This window comes from Pristiophorus japonicus, chromosome 13 (genome assembly GCF_044704955.1).
Source record: "Pristiophorus japonicus isolate sPriJap1 chromosome 13, sPriJap1.hap1, whole genome shotgun sequence".
Lineage (NCBI taxonomy): Eukaryota > Metazoa > Chordata > Chondrichthyes > Pristiophoridae > Pristiophorus > Pristiophorus japonicus.
The window spans coordinates 162,129,551-162,145,647 of NC_091989.1; the positions used below are offsets into that span (position 1 = coordinate 162,129,551).

At 42.3% G+C, this 16,097-nt stretch overlaps 1 protein-coding gene across 1 annotated transcript in view; it reads left to right on the top strand.

Annotated features, from left to right (window-relative positions):
- Positions 1-16,097, top strand: part of vps9d1 (VPS9 domain containing 1) — a 104,369-nt gene that overhangs the window by 2,037 nt on the left and 86,235 nt on the right. The window contains exons 2-5 of the mRNA XM_070898223.1: positions 7,189-7,261; positions 7,404-7,496; positions 11,633-11,792; positions 15,084-15,195. Of these exons, the coding sequence (XP_070754324.1) occupies positions 7,189-7,261; positions 7,404-7,496; positions 11,633-11,792; positions 15,084-15,195 (438 nt within the window). The remainder of the gene's footprint in view (positions 1-7,188; positions 7,262-7,403; positions 7,497-11,632; positions 11,793-15,083; positions 15,196-16,097) is intronic.

Genomic DNA, 16,097 nt, shown 5'->3' on the forward strand with positions numbered 1-16,097 from the left:
GAATCATCAGGTAGATCTAGGGACAACTATTTTGACTATTTAATGCCCAACTTGTCAGTTTCCTATGTCAGTGCACACGGCCAGTTAAGACCAAGTGAAATCGATAGATGTTTGGATACTAAGAGAATCCCGGGATAGTGGAGGAAGGTGGAGTTGAGGTAGAAACTCGGCCATTATCTTATTGAATGGCGGAACAGGCTTGAAGGGCCGAATGGCCCACTCCTGCTCCTATTTCTTTATGTTCTTGTTCTTCAAGTGAAGCAGGATAAGAGGACGGGGATAATTGGACCAGAACACACAGACGTAATTCAGACCCAATGCTACATTTATACATTCTGTCCTTATTTTTAACTTTCCATTATAACTTCCTGTGTCCACTGCCAATGTAAACTTGTCACCCTGTAATTACAGAGAATGCTGCAAACACACAGCAGGTCTGTTCACTTATCTGCTCTTAACATCTGTGTAAACAGTTGGGGTGTAGCCCTTACGAAAGGCCTACACCTGAAACATTAACTTAACTGTTCCCTTCATAGATGATGACTGACCTGTCGAATGTTCCCAGAAGTTTTTGTTTTGTTTAAATTATCAGCATCTGTAGTTTTATGCTTTGTGTTCGCTGAGTCATTATACCCTCCCACCAATGCTTCCACTGGAGGAGATGGTGCGGTATTTGACATAAAAACATAAGTAGGAGCAGGAGTAAGCCATTTACATAAGAACATAGGAGCAGGTTTAGGCCATACGGCCCCTCGAGCCTGCTCAGGTCCACCTCCCTGCCCGCTCCCCATAACCCCTTGTTCCCTTATCGTTTAAGAAACTGTCTATTTCTGTCTTATCTCAGTTTTAAATGGGCAGCCCCTTATTCTAAGATGTTACCCTCTAGTTCTAGTCTCCCCTATCAGTGGAAACATCCTCTCTGCATCCACCTTGTCAAGCCCCCTCATAACCTTTACGTTTCGATAAGATTATCTCTATTCAATTAGAGGCCCAACCTACTCAACCTTTCCTCATAAGACAACCCCCTCATCTCCAGAATCAACCATGTGAACCCTCTCTGAACTGCCTCCAAAGCAAGTATATCTTTTCGTAAATATGGAAACCAAAACTGCATGCAGTATTCCAGGTGTGGCCTCACCAATACCCTGTATAGCTGTAGCAAGACTTCCCTGCTTTTATACTCCATTCCCTTTGTGATAAAGGCCAAGATTCCATTTGCCTTCCTGATCACTTGCTGTACCTGCATACTAACCTTTTGTGTTTCATGCACAAGTACCCCCAGGTCCTGCTGCACTGCAGCACTTTGCAATCTTTCTCCATTTAAATAATAAACTGCTCTTTAATTTTTTTTCTGCCAAAGTGCATGACCTCACACTTTCCAACATTATACTCCATCTGCCAAATTTTTGCCCACTCACTTATCCTATCTATGTCCTTTTGCAGGTCTATGTCCCTTTGGCTGATCTTTTATCTCAAATCCACATTCCTGTACTTGATTCCCTTGGTATCCAGAAATCCAGCAATCTTTGTCTTGAATATACTCAATGACTGAGTCTCCATAGCCCTCTGGGGTAAAGAATTCCAAAGATTCACCACACTCTGAGTAAAGAAATTTCTCATTTCAGTCCTAAATCGCTGACCCCTTATTCTGAGATTGTGACCCCTAGTTCGAAACTCCCCAGCCAGGGGAAACATTCTCCCTGCATCTACCCTGTCAAGCAATTTAAGAATTTTATATATTTCAATGAGGTCACCTCTCTCAACTCTTCGGGGCCGATATTGGTCATCCGCCCATTTCTCGGCGGATGCCGGTGGTATGTCGTTTCATACTGCCGGGTACCGCTGGGGCAGAGTGCTGGCACAATTGATGCGGCCGGTCCTGAGCGATGCGTCAGCAGAGTGCAGTGGACGGTCTGCTCCGGCGGTGCAGGGTTAGTTGTCTGGGACTCGGGACTCTTCGTGTCCGGAGTTCTGCGCACGCGCGCTTGTCCATCGATCTCCGTCTTTCCCCCCCCCACACCCCGAAAAGAGCAGTCCGGAGGCCAGAGACTTTGGGTCGCAGGTAAGTGTCTCCAGGTACGTTTAGATTTATAATTGTTTTGTGCAGTGTTTTTGATTTATTTATAATAATTATATTATTTATTTATTTTCGTGTTTTTCTGGGGGGTGGGGCGCGGGAGGAACGTTGTAGTTTACATACCATCAGCATAAAAGCACTTTTAACAGACAGTGTGCAGCTCCGGTGGTATGTTGGCGGTATGCTACCAATGTCGGACTTTTGGGCCGTCTGTAGGGTGCTGTGTGTGGGCGGATGGTATGCATACTGCCTGACGGTATGTCGCTGATTAATTTCTGCCGGGCGGTATGTTGGTATTTTTCGATCAATTTCGTGATTTTGGGCGGTATGTCGGCGGTCCGCGGGCCGGAGGTATGTCCAGCGGGCCCTAGGGAATGTAGGCCTAGTCTTCTCAATCTTGTGACAAGTTTACACGGGTACTCTCCATTACACATGTGCACCATGGAATTTATAATGGAAAAGGTTGATAGGATGGTCTGTGCAGATGCATGATTTTTAATATATATATATATATATATATATTATATGTTCCTGAATGCCCAAATACCACAACAGAAAACTACGTAAGTATCAAGGTTGAGTTTTGCCAGAAGCAGGGAGCAGTAATTGACACAAGATTGGGGAGGTGGGGGTTGGGGGTTTTGGGGGTGGGTGGGGGAGGGGGTGGGGGGGGTTGGGGGGGTGAGTGGGGGAGGTTAGGGGTGGGAGATGAGGGGGGGTGGGGGAGGTTGAGGGTGGAGGGGCGTGGTGGGGTGGAGGGGGGGGTGTTTGGGTTGAGTGGAGGAGGAGGGGAGTGTGTGGGGTAGAGGGGGTGGGGTTGTGTGCGTCTCGATGAGAGGAGGTTGCCGCTTCCACCAGCCAGTCTCTGCTCGCAGCTTACACACGGACTGGCGCCGGGAGTAGGATCGTGGGTAGGGGTCGGCGTCTCTCCTTCACTTTATCTCCGATCTCTAGTTTTTTTTTGTATGTGTGTATGTATGTGTTTTTTTGAGGTGTTGGTGTTCATTGAAGTAAGCGGGTCGGGCAAGGGAAGGGCATGCGGCTGACTGAGGCACTGAAGTTGGGCCTGAGGATTTAAAAAACCGGAGTGGTTCTGGACGACGAAATGCTGCGCAATCGGCTTCAGTGCAGCACATGCGCAGAACGCGTCCGGGTCGTTGTCAGCAGCGTTGTCACCAGTTGACCTCCCGTGGTTTGAAAAATTCTCTGGTCCGGAGAGGTCCAAGCTGTACTCTGTCATTGTAAGCATCACAGAAGTATAAATATATTTTAAAAGTTGCCTAATAGCTAAATATTAGTGATAATGAATCACTTCTATTTTAGGTCATGGGAATGTCAAATAAAGAATTGAATCCTGTTGAGAAAGAGCATTGAGGTATTAAAATTATCGGCAATAATAAAATTATTGATGGGCCAACTTGCCCTATTCCTGTGCCAAAATATTCTTATTAACAGTGACTACACGCCAAAAGTACTTCATTGGCTGTAAAGCACGTTGAGATGTCCAGTGGTCGTGAAAGGCGCTGTATAAATCCAAATCTTTTCTTTTATGATTCTAATAGATCTTTTGACATGTAGGTTAGAAGAGAGTTGAGCTCTTGGGTGCTTGGGAGGAGGTGTCGATGGTTGTAGTTGTCAGGTACAGGCTGAACAAGGAGGAACCTTCATTGACCAAATGAGCTTCTCTTGTTCCAAGTTTTCTTGTGTTTCCCTGAATTTGAGAGTGGATCCTTATTATTTGCCTGGCTACAGTATGAAACTGTGTGTAGAATGGTAGAATGTTGTAATGTTTACAACAAGTACAAAGATATTCAAATATAGTCTTCGAGCTTTGAAGAAGTTCTGGGCTGATGGGAAGTAGGGAAATATCCCCAGTCTCTGCAGTGAAATACATTATTCAGATAAAATAGTGAATATCTGGTTTGTGTCCCACGCAGGATGTGAAAATGAAAGCGTTGTCACTCCTATTTTGTGATCTGTACGATCTGCATATAGATCGTGGGCCTGAAATCCCGGCCTCTCCAGGTCCGTACGGAGTGTGTACGGACCTGGGGAGGCATTGCCAAAGCCGGTTTTCCGATCTGTCAAGTTCTGGCTCAACAGATCCAACGCATTTCGGCAGCAAGGACATTCGCGCGGGCAAGATTGTGCTATTTCCCCGTCTCTTGCCCAGCGAGTGTCCTTAAAACTCTTGCACCTGGTGAAAGCAGGCGCATAGCCTACTTTTACCAGCGTAAGAGTTTTAAAACATATAAAAAACTTGTAAAAATAAAATTTTAAAACACATTTTTATGTTAAAAACTTTGCCCACTCAGGTAAGTTTATTTTAAACCCTAATTAGAAAACTTTCTTAGAAAAAAAAATTGGATTTTTATACACATTTATTAACTTTAATTTAAATTAATGTTAAATATGTGAGTTTTTTAATTCTATTTTTTATTTGTGTGTGTGGGGGGGGTGGTGTTTCTCATTCATAATAATGAGAACGCCTGCTTACGAGTTCCCATTATTATGAATGAGAATACTTTACCTTGATTGGGTGTCCAGGCCCATGTGACTCCAGCTCCAGGTCCGTTCAGACGTGCACGCACTCCAGTGCGCATGCAGAAGAGGCTTAAAACTGCAATCGCTGATGGGCGCCCGAGCAAAAGGTAAGTGCGCATGTTTTCAGGCGACCGCCTGCGGGAAGCCCAGAACCGAGATTTCAGGGCCCTTTATGAGCTAGCTCTTTATTGACTATGGAAACCTATTTAATAGTACTGGGGTTAGTTTTTTTTCTTTTTGGGCTGTGCTTTCAAAACAAAAGGGTCACTTTAATTGCACAAGAGTTCAAAATAAGTACCTTCGTACTGGAAAAGCTCGTCATCACAAATGTGTTTTGGAGTGGGACAAAGGGGAAAGGAGAGTGAGTCACCATAAAAATCATTGTTCTGTCACATCCTGACCACAATCAGAACAGCGGATATGCAACAGCACATTTGCGTCTTGCCACAGATTGACCACTGTTCTAATTGCATCATTTAATTTTTCCTGCCGGTTTGACCGTGCCCTGTATTTGTGTCCCTATACAAATTCTTTTTTTCCCATCATCCTCATAGGTAGTCCCGCAGAGTCAAGGATAAAGGCTGATTGACAGGAGAGTCTGAAGAACATTCTATCTAATATTTAAAAAGTTACTTCTGGCATGTATTTTGTGGCCATCACACACTTGTTACACTTGAAATGTCTTGTATCACAGGATTTATAAATCATAAAGGACTCTTTGGGAACATTAAATCATAAAGGACACTTCGGGAACATAATGTGGTGCCTGGACTTCCAAAAACCATTTGATTTTGTGATTGGTTATTAGTTCAACTCAAAAAGTTGGGATTCAGCTTAAACCCTGGGAATGAATAAGAAATTGGCTGAATGGTAGAAAATAATGTGTGCTTGTTAGATGTTATTTTGGGGGAGTACTGAGTGGGGTGCCCAGGGCTTAGTGCTGGATCACTACTGTTTTTAATATACTCAAGTGATTTGGATTCAGATACTCGGAGCAAAGTGATCAAATTTGCAGACGATACCACACCAGCAGGAATCAGAGGAGGCAACTCAGAAATTACAGAATAAGTTAGATAAAATATATAAGTGGGCAGAGCAGTGGCAGATGAAATTTAATGCTGACAAATATAAAGAAATGCAACAAGAGATTTGCTCATACACAAGTAAACGTTGAGGCATGTTCATCGCACTAAATCCATTCTATGTTTCATAACAAAAAAACTCCTTGTAATTAACCTCGGTGTGTGCCTTTTTACCACAATTCAATCTTGTGGCCTTACAGGGATATACCAGTTGGGCACAGCCTCACCTTGTAAGTTCACACTACAAAGTATTATAAATCCAGCAGCAGAATAATACATTGTATGTTACATGGTATAATACTCCTGTCCTTCAAGTTTAAGACTGAGATGAGGAGAAATTTCTTCATTGAGGGTTGTGAATCTTTGGCATTCTCTAACCCAGAGGGCTGTGGATGCTGAGTCGTTGAGTATATTCAAAGCTGAGATCAATAGATTTTTGGACTAGGGGAATCAAGGCATATGGGGATCGGGCGAGAAGGTGGAAGTTAAGCCATGATCTTCTAGATTAGCGGAGCAGGCTCGAGGGGCCGCATGGCCTACTCCTGCTCCTATTTTCTATGCTCTTAACTTACTGTGAGCAGCACTTGGGGGAGGTCTGTTATGTATCCACACCATAAAAAGAGTGACACTTGTTGAACCAGAACATTTGAGGCAGTCTGCTGAATTATTCTGTAGTTCTCAATCATGCTGTTGGTGGTCGTTCTGTTTGTGGTATAATCAGGGTGACTAAGCCAGTTGATTTGCCTCCTGGCAATCAGCATTGTATTGGATGCAAGTTGACTTGAAAAACTTTGGGACTGAATTTGCGGCTGCACCTGTTGGGGCCCCACAAGTTCCCGGTTTAGGATCTGCGCTGAAACCCGGAATCCTCTTGATAGATCGTAGAAATCTGAAAGAAAAGGGCCTCCGTGGCTGGAGAGTTGGGCTATTTGCCCAGTGAATGCCCTTGAAATTCTTGGGCCTGGTAAAAGTTGACATAAGGCGTAAGAGTTTAAAAAAAATAGAAAAATAAAATGTTATCACTCATTTATATATTAAAACCATGTCCAATAAGGTAAGTTTATTTTAGCCCTGTTAAAACATGGACTTTATTTTCCAAAAAATTTAAATTTTTGTTTAAAATATTTAATTAAATGACATTTTAATTAATTTTAAATATGTAATTCTTTCTTTATTTCATGTTGTCGTGTATTTTTTAAGTGATCCCCATTCATACTTATGGGAGTTCTGTACAAAGATGAATGGGAATTCCCTTCTTTTATTGGTTGGGCAAGCCCATGTGACCCCAGGGGCGCTTGCGAACCGCGTGCGCCCATGAGATACGTGGGCCTCTACCTGCCAACAGGTCCGAGGCATCCGCCCGCGGGAAGCCTCCAATTGCAATTTCTACCCCTTTATCTTTTTCTATTGTCATTAGTTGTACTGCAGTTATACTGAAGCCTTAAAATCATGGATTCTTGACTAGTTTCCTTTTGTTATTAACAGGAAGCTTATTGCGAGTACCTGAAGAGCATAAACTTTATTTCACAAGCTTTAATAGAAGATGCCCAAACAAAAGGTAAAGGTATTCTTTACATTTTTGGTTTAAAGGTTTAGCTCCCAGTTAAGGTCCGCGTCAAGTTCGTGGTCTATGCAACCACAAAAACCGCTGACAAAAACAAACGCCAACGCATTTAAACTAAATCATGTTTTTGTTGCAGATGAGAAGGAGCTGGTAACACCTGAAGTGCAAAAGATGCTGAAGTTGGCTGATCAATGCTTAGAAAGAATTAAAACCACAGCTGCTAAACTCGGTGGGTACTTGTAGTTGATATTTCATGGTGGATTATTTATCTTCAAAGAACAGGACAATTTCACTGCAACATGTCCACAAACAACAACAAATTGCATTTATATAGTAACTTTAAAATTGAAAAAACATCCCAAGGCATTTCAAGGAGACACAACGAAAATATAAATGGCAAGCCAAAGGAGGAGATAATTAGGAGGGTTGAACAAAAGCTTGGTTCAAGAGGTGGGTTTTAAGGAGGATCTCAATGGAGTGTAGAGGAGTGGGTTATAGAAAGAACTATGGAACATGGGGTCTCGGCGACTGAAAGCACAACCACCTGTTGAAAGAAAAGAAAGGCTTGGATTTATATAGCGCCTGTCACGACCACCAGACATCTCAAAGTGCGTTACAGCCAATAAAATACTTTTTGGAGTGTAGTCACTGTTGTAATGGAGGAAACGCGGCAGCCAATTTGTGCACAAGCAAGCTCCCATAAACAGCAATGTGATCATGACTAGATCATCTGTGTTTTTTTGTTATGTTGATTGAGGGATAAATATTGGCCAAGACACCAGGGATAACTCCCCTCCTCCTCTTCGAAATGGTGTCATGGGATCTTTTACGTCCACTTGAGAGAGCAGACAGGGCCTTGGTTTAACATCTCATCTGAAAGATGGCAGCTCTGACAGTACTGCACTGGAGTGTCAGCCTAGATTTATGTGCTCATGTGTCTGGAGTGGGACTTGAACCCACAACCTTCTGACTCAGAGGCAAGAGTGCTACCCACTGAGCCACAGGCTGCCACAAGGATGGAGGGGGGAGATCTACCAGAGGAATAGAGTTTGGGGGAAGGGCTGTGGGGCAGGAGGAAGTTATGGAGATCGGAAATGGCAAAACACAAGGATGAGAATTTTAAGTCATTGGGCAGCAGGAATCAACATCGGTCAGTGGCGATAGAGGTGATGGGTGAGCGGGACTTGGTGTGGGATAGGATATGGCAGCAGAATTATCTGAAGGTTACGGAAGGTGGAGGATAGGAGGCTAGCCAAGAGAGCATTGGAATACCCAAGGCTGGAGGTGACCAGGCATGAATGAGCATTTCAGTGGCAGATGGGCTGAGGCTGGGATGAAGACAGATGATTCAGAGATGGGAATAGGAAGTCCTTGTAATGGAGAGGCATTAATACACTGTTGTTAACATCATATAGAAATGCACAAACAACAAAAAAATCATAGTGCCAAACAAAAAGCTTTTCCTTGGCTTCTGTTAAACCTGGTTTAATTCGTATTGCGAACAAGATAATGGGTACTAATCTGAATTTTCTTTCCTCACAAGCCTTCCAGATACAGGATCACCACTGAGAATTGTAAACTTTATGTACTTAGCAGTGTAAACAAAAATGTAATCATTTATGAATCACAAAAATTAGAATGGAGTGATTTAAAGGCTACTTTCCAAACTCTGGTTTTTGATTGGTTACAAGCCTTGCATTTGGATAAATCTTGCAGTTTGAATAGAAGAAACACTTGAAAAAGAAGATATTCTAGGCTTTCTCCTAACACTTTTAAGTTGCGTTCACAACAAAAAGGTTTCCATAAACACAGCAAGTTTCTTATTAACCAAAATCCACAGTCTTTATATATGCCAGAGGTGGGATAACATGCTACATGACTACTAAATACCCCTTAAACATAGTATATCACACTAGAGAGCACGAGGGATGCCCACAACATTCTCTTTTTTGTCCAAAAACCAGTAAGTACCACAGCACCAGACCAAAGTGTAAGGCTAAAACTAATGAACAGATTCATTTACAAATAAGATTATGAGCTGAAGTATTTTAGATACAGCAAGCAACCAAAAAGTATAATACTAGTCCTACACACGACATAAATTGCTTAAAAACAAAAGAGACTATCCAAATTATTTCTGTTTCATTCCTGTAGTTTCTGACTGAGTCTCTGAGGGATGTTATGTGGAAGATGATTCCATGGAGCCCTCTTAGCTACCTCATGCGGTATAGCTGAAAAACATGGGACGAACTTTGGTTTGACATAAAGCAAGGCTCTTTATAGTCCATTTGCTTGAGATTATTGAGATCAAATCTTGTCCAGTCCTCATATACCTGTCAATGTTTTTAAACAATGTACAATCTAAGCTTCTCTTGGAACAAAGCTCCCTTAATAATTCAGCCATTTAGTATATAATCCATTTATCTGCAAGCTTGCATACCTGCCAACAATTGAAGTGAGCTGGAGTCGACATATAAAATACACATTGTTCTTCAAAGGACCAATAGTCTGTTTATCTGCAAGAACCAAGCTTCTGCATCCAGGCTTATCTATATGTTTGTGTTAAAACAGAGAATGCTGGAAATCTCAGCAGGTTTGCCATCTCAGTATTTAACTTTTGTATATGTTTGTGTTCTCCTGAGATAGATGAGTTGTGGTCTCCATTTTGAATTTGGGCGCGACCAGTCAACTTCCAAAAGTTAAATACTGCAGATGCTGGAAATTTGAAATAAAAGCCGAAAATGCTGGACTCAGCGGGTTGGGCAGCATCTGTGGAGAGAGTAACAGAAAAAATGGGGGCAGCATTTATGATCTAATTTTTTGTACAGTGCTGGGACCTCAACAATTTACAATCTATATTAACGACTTGGAAGATGGGACCGAGTATAATGTAGCCAAGTTTGCTGACGATACAAAGATGGGAGGAAAAGCAATGTGTGAGGAGGACACACAAAATCTGCAAAAGGACATAGATAGGCTAAGTGAGTGGGCAAAAATTTGGCAGATAGAGTATAATGGTGAAAAGTGTGAGGTCATGCACTTTGGCAGAAAAAAATCAAAGAGCGAGTTATTATTTAAATAGAGAAAGATTTCCAAGTGCCGCAGTACAGAGGGACCTGGGGATACTTGTGCATGAAACACACAAGGATAGTATGCGGGTACAGCAAGTGATCAGGAAGGACAATGGTATCTTGGCCTTTATTGCAAAGTGACTGGAGTATTAAAGCAGGGAAGTCTTGCTACAGCTATACAAGGTTTAGTGAGGCCACACCTGGAATACTGTGTGCAGTTTTGGTTTCCATATTTACGAAAGGATATACTTGCTTTGGAGGCAGTTCAGAGAAGGTTCACTAGGTTGATTCCGGGGTTGAGGGGGTTGACTTATGAGGAAAGGTTGAGTAGGTTGGGCCCCTACTCATTGGAATTCAGAAGAATGAGAGGTGATCTTATCGAAACATATAAGATTGTGAGGGGGCTTGACAAGGTGGATGCAGAGAGGATGTTTCCACTGATGTGAGAGACGAGAACTAGAGGGCATGATCTTAGAATAAGGGGCCGCCCATTTAAAACAGAGATGAGGAGAAGTTTCTTCTCTGAGGGTTGTAAATCTGTGGAATTCGCTGCCTCAGAGAGCTGTGGAAGCTGGGACATTGAATAAATTTAAGACAGAAATAGACAGTTTCTTAAACGATAAGGGGTTATGGGGAGCGGGTGGGAAAGTGGAGCTGAGTCCATGATCATAAAAATAAGAATTAGGAACAGGAGTAGGCCATCTAGCCCCTCGAGCCTGCTCCGCCATTCAACAAGATCATGGTTGATCTGGCCATGGACTCCGCTCCCCATAACCCTTAATTCCCTCATTGGTTAAAAATCTGTCTATCTGTGATTTGAATACATTCAGTGAGCTAGCCTCAACTGCTTCCCTGGGCAGAGAATATCAGCCATGATCTTATTGAATGGCGGAACAGGCTCGAGGGGCCCTATGGCCTACTCCTGTTCCTATTTCTTATGTTCTTATTACAGCAGGCACAACTTAAATGCTGCAATACAATTGGTGTTTTTTCGTATTTAGCACTTTGTATAAATACAACCTTTCCATTGATCACACAAATTGCGCATTATATTGATATTTTAAAAGCTTGTTTACACTGTAACATTGCATTTATTTCTATATGGTTATTGTATATGATGGAGGGTAAATTTACACCTTGTGTAAAGTTAAAGAAAAATGAATTTACTAAATTCTTATTAGACACCAGTAACAATTTGGTTAAATAGCTTTTCTTTAATTTTACACACAGTGGAAAATATACCCTACAGGGAGCTGTGAAAATTACTCATTGCTTTTTGCTGTATGTCTCATAGGTAAAGTGGAATGTAAACCTGCAACAAGCCAAGTCACCAAGCCTTCATACACACCGAGTCATCGCAGAGTCGTCTCTGATGGGGGAGGCACCGGTACCTCATTTTTATCTCCCGAAGTCTTCCAAAAAATGCAGATTCCAGAAACACTAATGACCAAAAGGTTAGAATGAGCGAATGTAAAGAGAAATTCCACGCCCTCAGCAGGGTTGCCACACCCAAAGGGAAGCAGATCAGAGATGAGGTTACAAGTTGGCCATGATTCTGCCACCCATTGAGCGTGGCTCCCGGTGGCAGAGCAGGATTGCAAAATTGCCTCATGGCTTTTATTCATAATTTGATCGAAAAGACAGCATGTTATGTGGGTACAACATAGTATTGTTATCAAAATCACTTTCAAGTGTTTTGCCATAAAATTCCATGCTTCATCAAATGTATGCCAATGAAATAGTCCTTCATCTTGTGTGCTTCAGGAGGAGAATGATTGTTGGCTATTTCCTCTCTGTCTTCAAATGTGAATCTTTGCAATTCTCTACCCCAAAGGGCTGTGGATGCTGAATTGTTGAGTATATTCAAGGCTGAGATGGATCAATTTTTGGACTCCAGGGGAATCAGGGATATGGGGATAATGTGGGACGGTGGAGTTTAGGTCAAAGATTAGCCACGATTTTATTGAATGGCAGAACATATGGCCTACTCCTGCTCCTAACTCATATGTTCTTAAATCTTGATAGGAATAAAATGTTAAGTTTTCCATGAGCAACTGTCCAAATGTAGCCCATGCTCCAGTCATCAGGGAACTCTCCAATATTCTCAAAGCCTGCTAACAAACCTGGTGCTCCCTTGGTGCAGCCCAGCGAAGATCAATTGAAAAATCACCCAATTATGAGGGGCAGGTTTCAGTGTTAACCAGGATTTCAGCTTTTGGATTCACTGCTGGATTCTTCAACCAACTCAGTACCGTGGGACTATTGTTTGCATTCTTCAAATTTGAACACCGTAAGTGTTTGGTTTCTGGGATCCAGTAAAGCTGTACGCCAGTTCAATGCAGATTCTGCCCACTAAGGGACACAACGAACATGATCTTAACAGCGCGATAAATTCATGAAAAATGTAGGGAGCAGCACCAACAACAACAACAATTATTTACATAGCGCCTTTAACGTAGTAAAATGTCCCAAGGCACTTCACAAAACAGATAAATTTGACAACGAGCCACACAAGAAGAAATGACGGCAGATGGCCAAAAGCTTGGTTAAAGAGGTTTTAAGGAGCGTCTTAAAGGAGGAAAGAGAGGTAGAGAGGCGGAGAGGTTTAGGGAGGGAGTTCCAGAGCTTAGGGCCCAAGCAGCTGAAGGCACGGCCACCGATGGCTTTCTTTGACCTCACAAAGACCATCGACTCTGTCAACAGTGAGGGATTATGGAGTGTCCTTCTCAAATTGGGTTGTCCTCAAAATATTTGTCACCATCCTCCGCCTGCTTCACGACGACATGCAAGCTGTGATTCTTACCAATGGATCCACCACAGACCCAATGCAAGTGCAGACCGGGGTCAGGCAAGGCTGTATCATCACACAACCACTCTTCTCAATCTTACTGGTTGCAATGCTTCATCTCACCTTTAACAAACTCCCCACTGGAGTGGAGCTAATCTACAGGACAAGTGGGAAATTGTTCAACCTCTGACACCTCCAGTTCAGATCCAAGGTTGTTCCAATCACTGTCGTTGAATTACAATATGCAGATGACGCTTGCGTTTGTGCACACTTGGAGTCTGAATTCCAAAACATCGTTGATACCTTCACTGAAGTGTACAAGAGTCCGGGCTTTACAATAAACATTAGCAAGACAAAGGTTCTCTACCAACCTACCTCCACCACACAGTACTGCTCCCTGATTATCAACATCCATGATGAGATCTTGGACAATATGGACCACTTCCCATACCTTGGGAGCCGACTATCAGTAAGGACAGATATCGATGAGGAGGTCCAACATCACCTTCATTGTGCCAGTGCAGCCTTCAGTCGCCTGAGGAAAAGTGTGGTCGAAGACCAGGATCTCAAACCTGGCACCAAGGTCATGGTCTACAGAGCAGTAGTGATACCCACCCTCCTATATGCTTCAGAGACATTGATTATGTACAGTAGGCACCTCAAAGCACTGGAGAAGTACCACCAACGCTGCCTCCGCAAAATCCTGCAAATGAATTGGCAGGATAGGTGCACCAACGTCGGATTTTTCTCTCAGACCAACATTCCTAGCATCGAGGCATTGACCACACTCGATCAGCTTCGATGGGCGGGCCACATTGTCCATATGCCCGATACTAGGCTCTAGAAACAAGCACTCTGCTCTGAGCTATGGCACAGCAGGCGAGCCCCAGGAGGACAGAGAAAACGCTTCAAGGACACCCTCAAAGCCTCCTTGAATAAAGTAACATCCCCACCGACTCTTGGGAATCCCTGGCGCAAGACCGCTCAAAGTGGAGGAGAAGTATCCGAGAATGTGTTGAACATTTTTTGAGTCTCTTCGCTGGGAGCACGCAGAAGCCAAGTACAAACAGCGAAAGGAGCGTACGACAAATGAAGCACCCGTCCCACCAGCTACCATCTGCCCCACCTGTGACAGACTGTAGATTCTGCATTGGTCTCATCAGTCACCTTAGAACTCCTTTTAGTGTGGAATCAAGTCATCCTCGGCTCCGGGGGACTGCCTAGAAAGAAAAGAAGAGAAGAGTATAGTTCAAGAAATATACTTCATTTCCAGTTACTTTTCAATTTCACTCTAATTCTAATTTTGGATTTGAAACATTTTTTATAAAATTGGATGAGGCTACCTAGCATTTAGAATATGTGCACTGCAGTTGTGCTTCACAACTTTGCAAATTTGTGGTTTTAAACAAATCATAGAATGTAATTTTTATGGCCCAAACCTTCCCTGGAAACGTTTAAAGCAGTGCTAAAGCCACACGGCTGATAGTAGACATGGTGGCAGATTCTGAAAGGCTGCCAAGTTTCTGATAGACGTTGATATAGTTGTGAATAGGTGAGCAGCTGTCAACGTAAGGAATTAAGTTGTTTGAGGAATCCAACCATGTCAAACATGGGGAGTATTTTATTTTATTTGCCTCCGCGTTTAAAAAGCTGAGGTAACAGTTATCAAATTACTATCATTTCCACCTTGTTTCAGAAGATGTAACTTAACCCCCACAATACAGAAAAAGATACTTAAAAAAAAAAAATCAGCCATTAAATGTGTACCTTATATTTTAAATGCACTAAATTACCCACTTTATGGTTTCATATACTAGAAAATATATTGCTTGATAAAAACAGGAGATTTTCCCCTTGTATTATCTCCTCCTAATAATTCAAAGGCTGCAAAGCTGCCTCATTGTTTTACTAATTTGTGACAAATTTTTTTTTTAAAGTTTTATAATTACCAATTTAGGGAACTTACTCCATTGGAAGAAGCATCGAGACAGAACCAGAAGTTAAAAGCTGCTTATGAGGCACGGATGGCACGGCTGAACCCTAACCAGAGCATGCAGAAAACATCACTGGTGAGTGGAATTTTATATTCTGTTCCAACAACACGGCAGAAACATAGATACATAGAAACAAAGAAAATGAAATGTATATCGCAATTGGTGTGAAATCCTAATGTACATAACATGTTAAGATTATCAAAACTAGTACGCATGGAGTGAAATCTTGTGCACAACAGGTTTCGGAGAAACAAAAATGAAGCTTAGAATCAAACTTGCATGGAATGTGCCTACCTATCTTAGTATAGAATGTGCCACAAACAATTGAGGCTTTCAAATGTAGCCAAAAAAGTCTGAAGGTTTTTCTTTTCATTGGTTACCACTCTTATTCCTTCTATGCACAACTTTGTTTTATTTAACTCTCTATTATATGGGGCAGCAAAAACAATTCAAGTCTGCATAATATGTAGCAATAGAGTACTTGAAATAAGGTTTGCGATTCACTGGTTGCTCAGCTGTACCAGGATTAAATCCTTTCAGCAGAATTATTGTCAGAAGCCATTTGAAAACAATGTTATCACAGCCCTCCGTTTGGAGAAGACAACTAGTGTGCAGATAGAAGGAATTGATCCGAGTCTCACCGATGACTCCCTGAACTTGTACTTTTCAAATACCAAACGCATCGGTGGTGGGAAAATTGCAGAACTCACTGTCAAAAGATTTGAAAGGACAGCTATTCTTCATTTTCAAGATCATGAGGGTATAGTATTTCAATTTTTAATGAAAAGAATGGATGTATTTCAAGAATTCTAACATTTAAAAAATTTATTTAATCTCCAGCTGGCTATCTTTCCAGCACATCGTTTTTAAGTTTAAGCTTCATAGTGGCCCGGAAATTGCAGTCCTCATGACAGCTGACTGGCAGTGCTTGGCGTCCTTCCGCCTTTGAAACTGACCACAATTTCAGGATTTTGCAG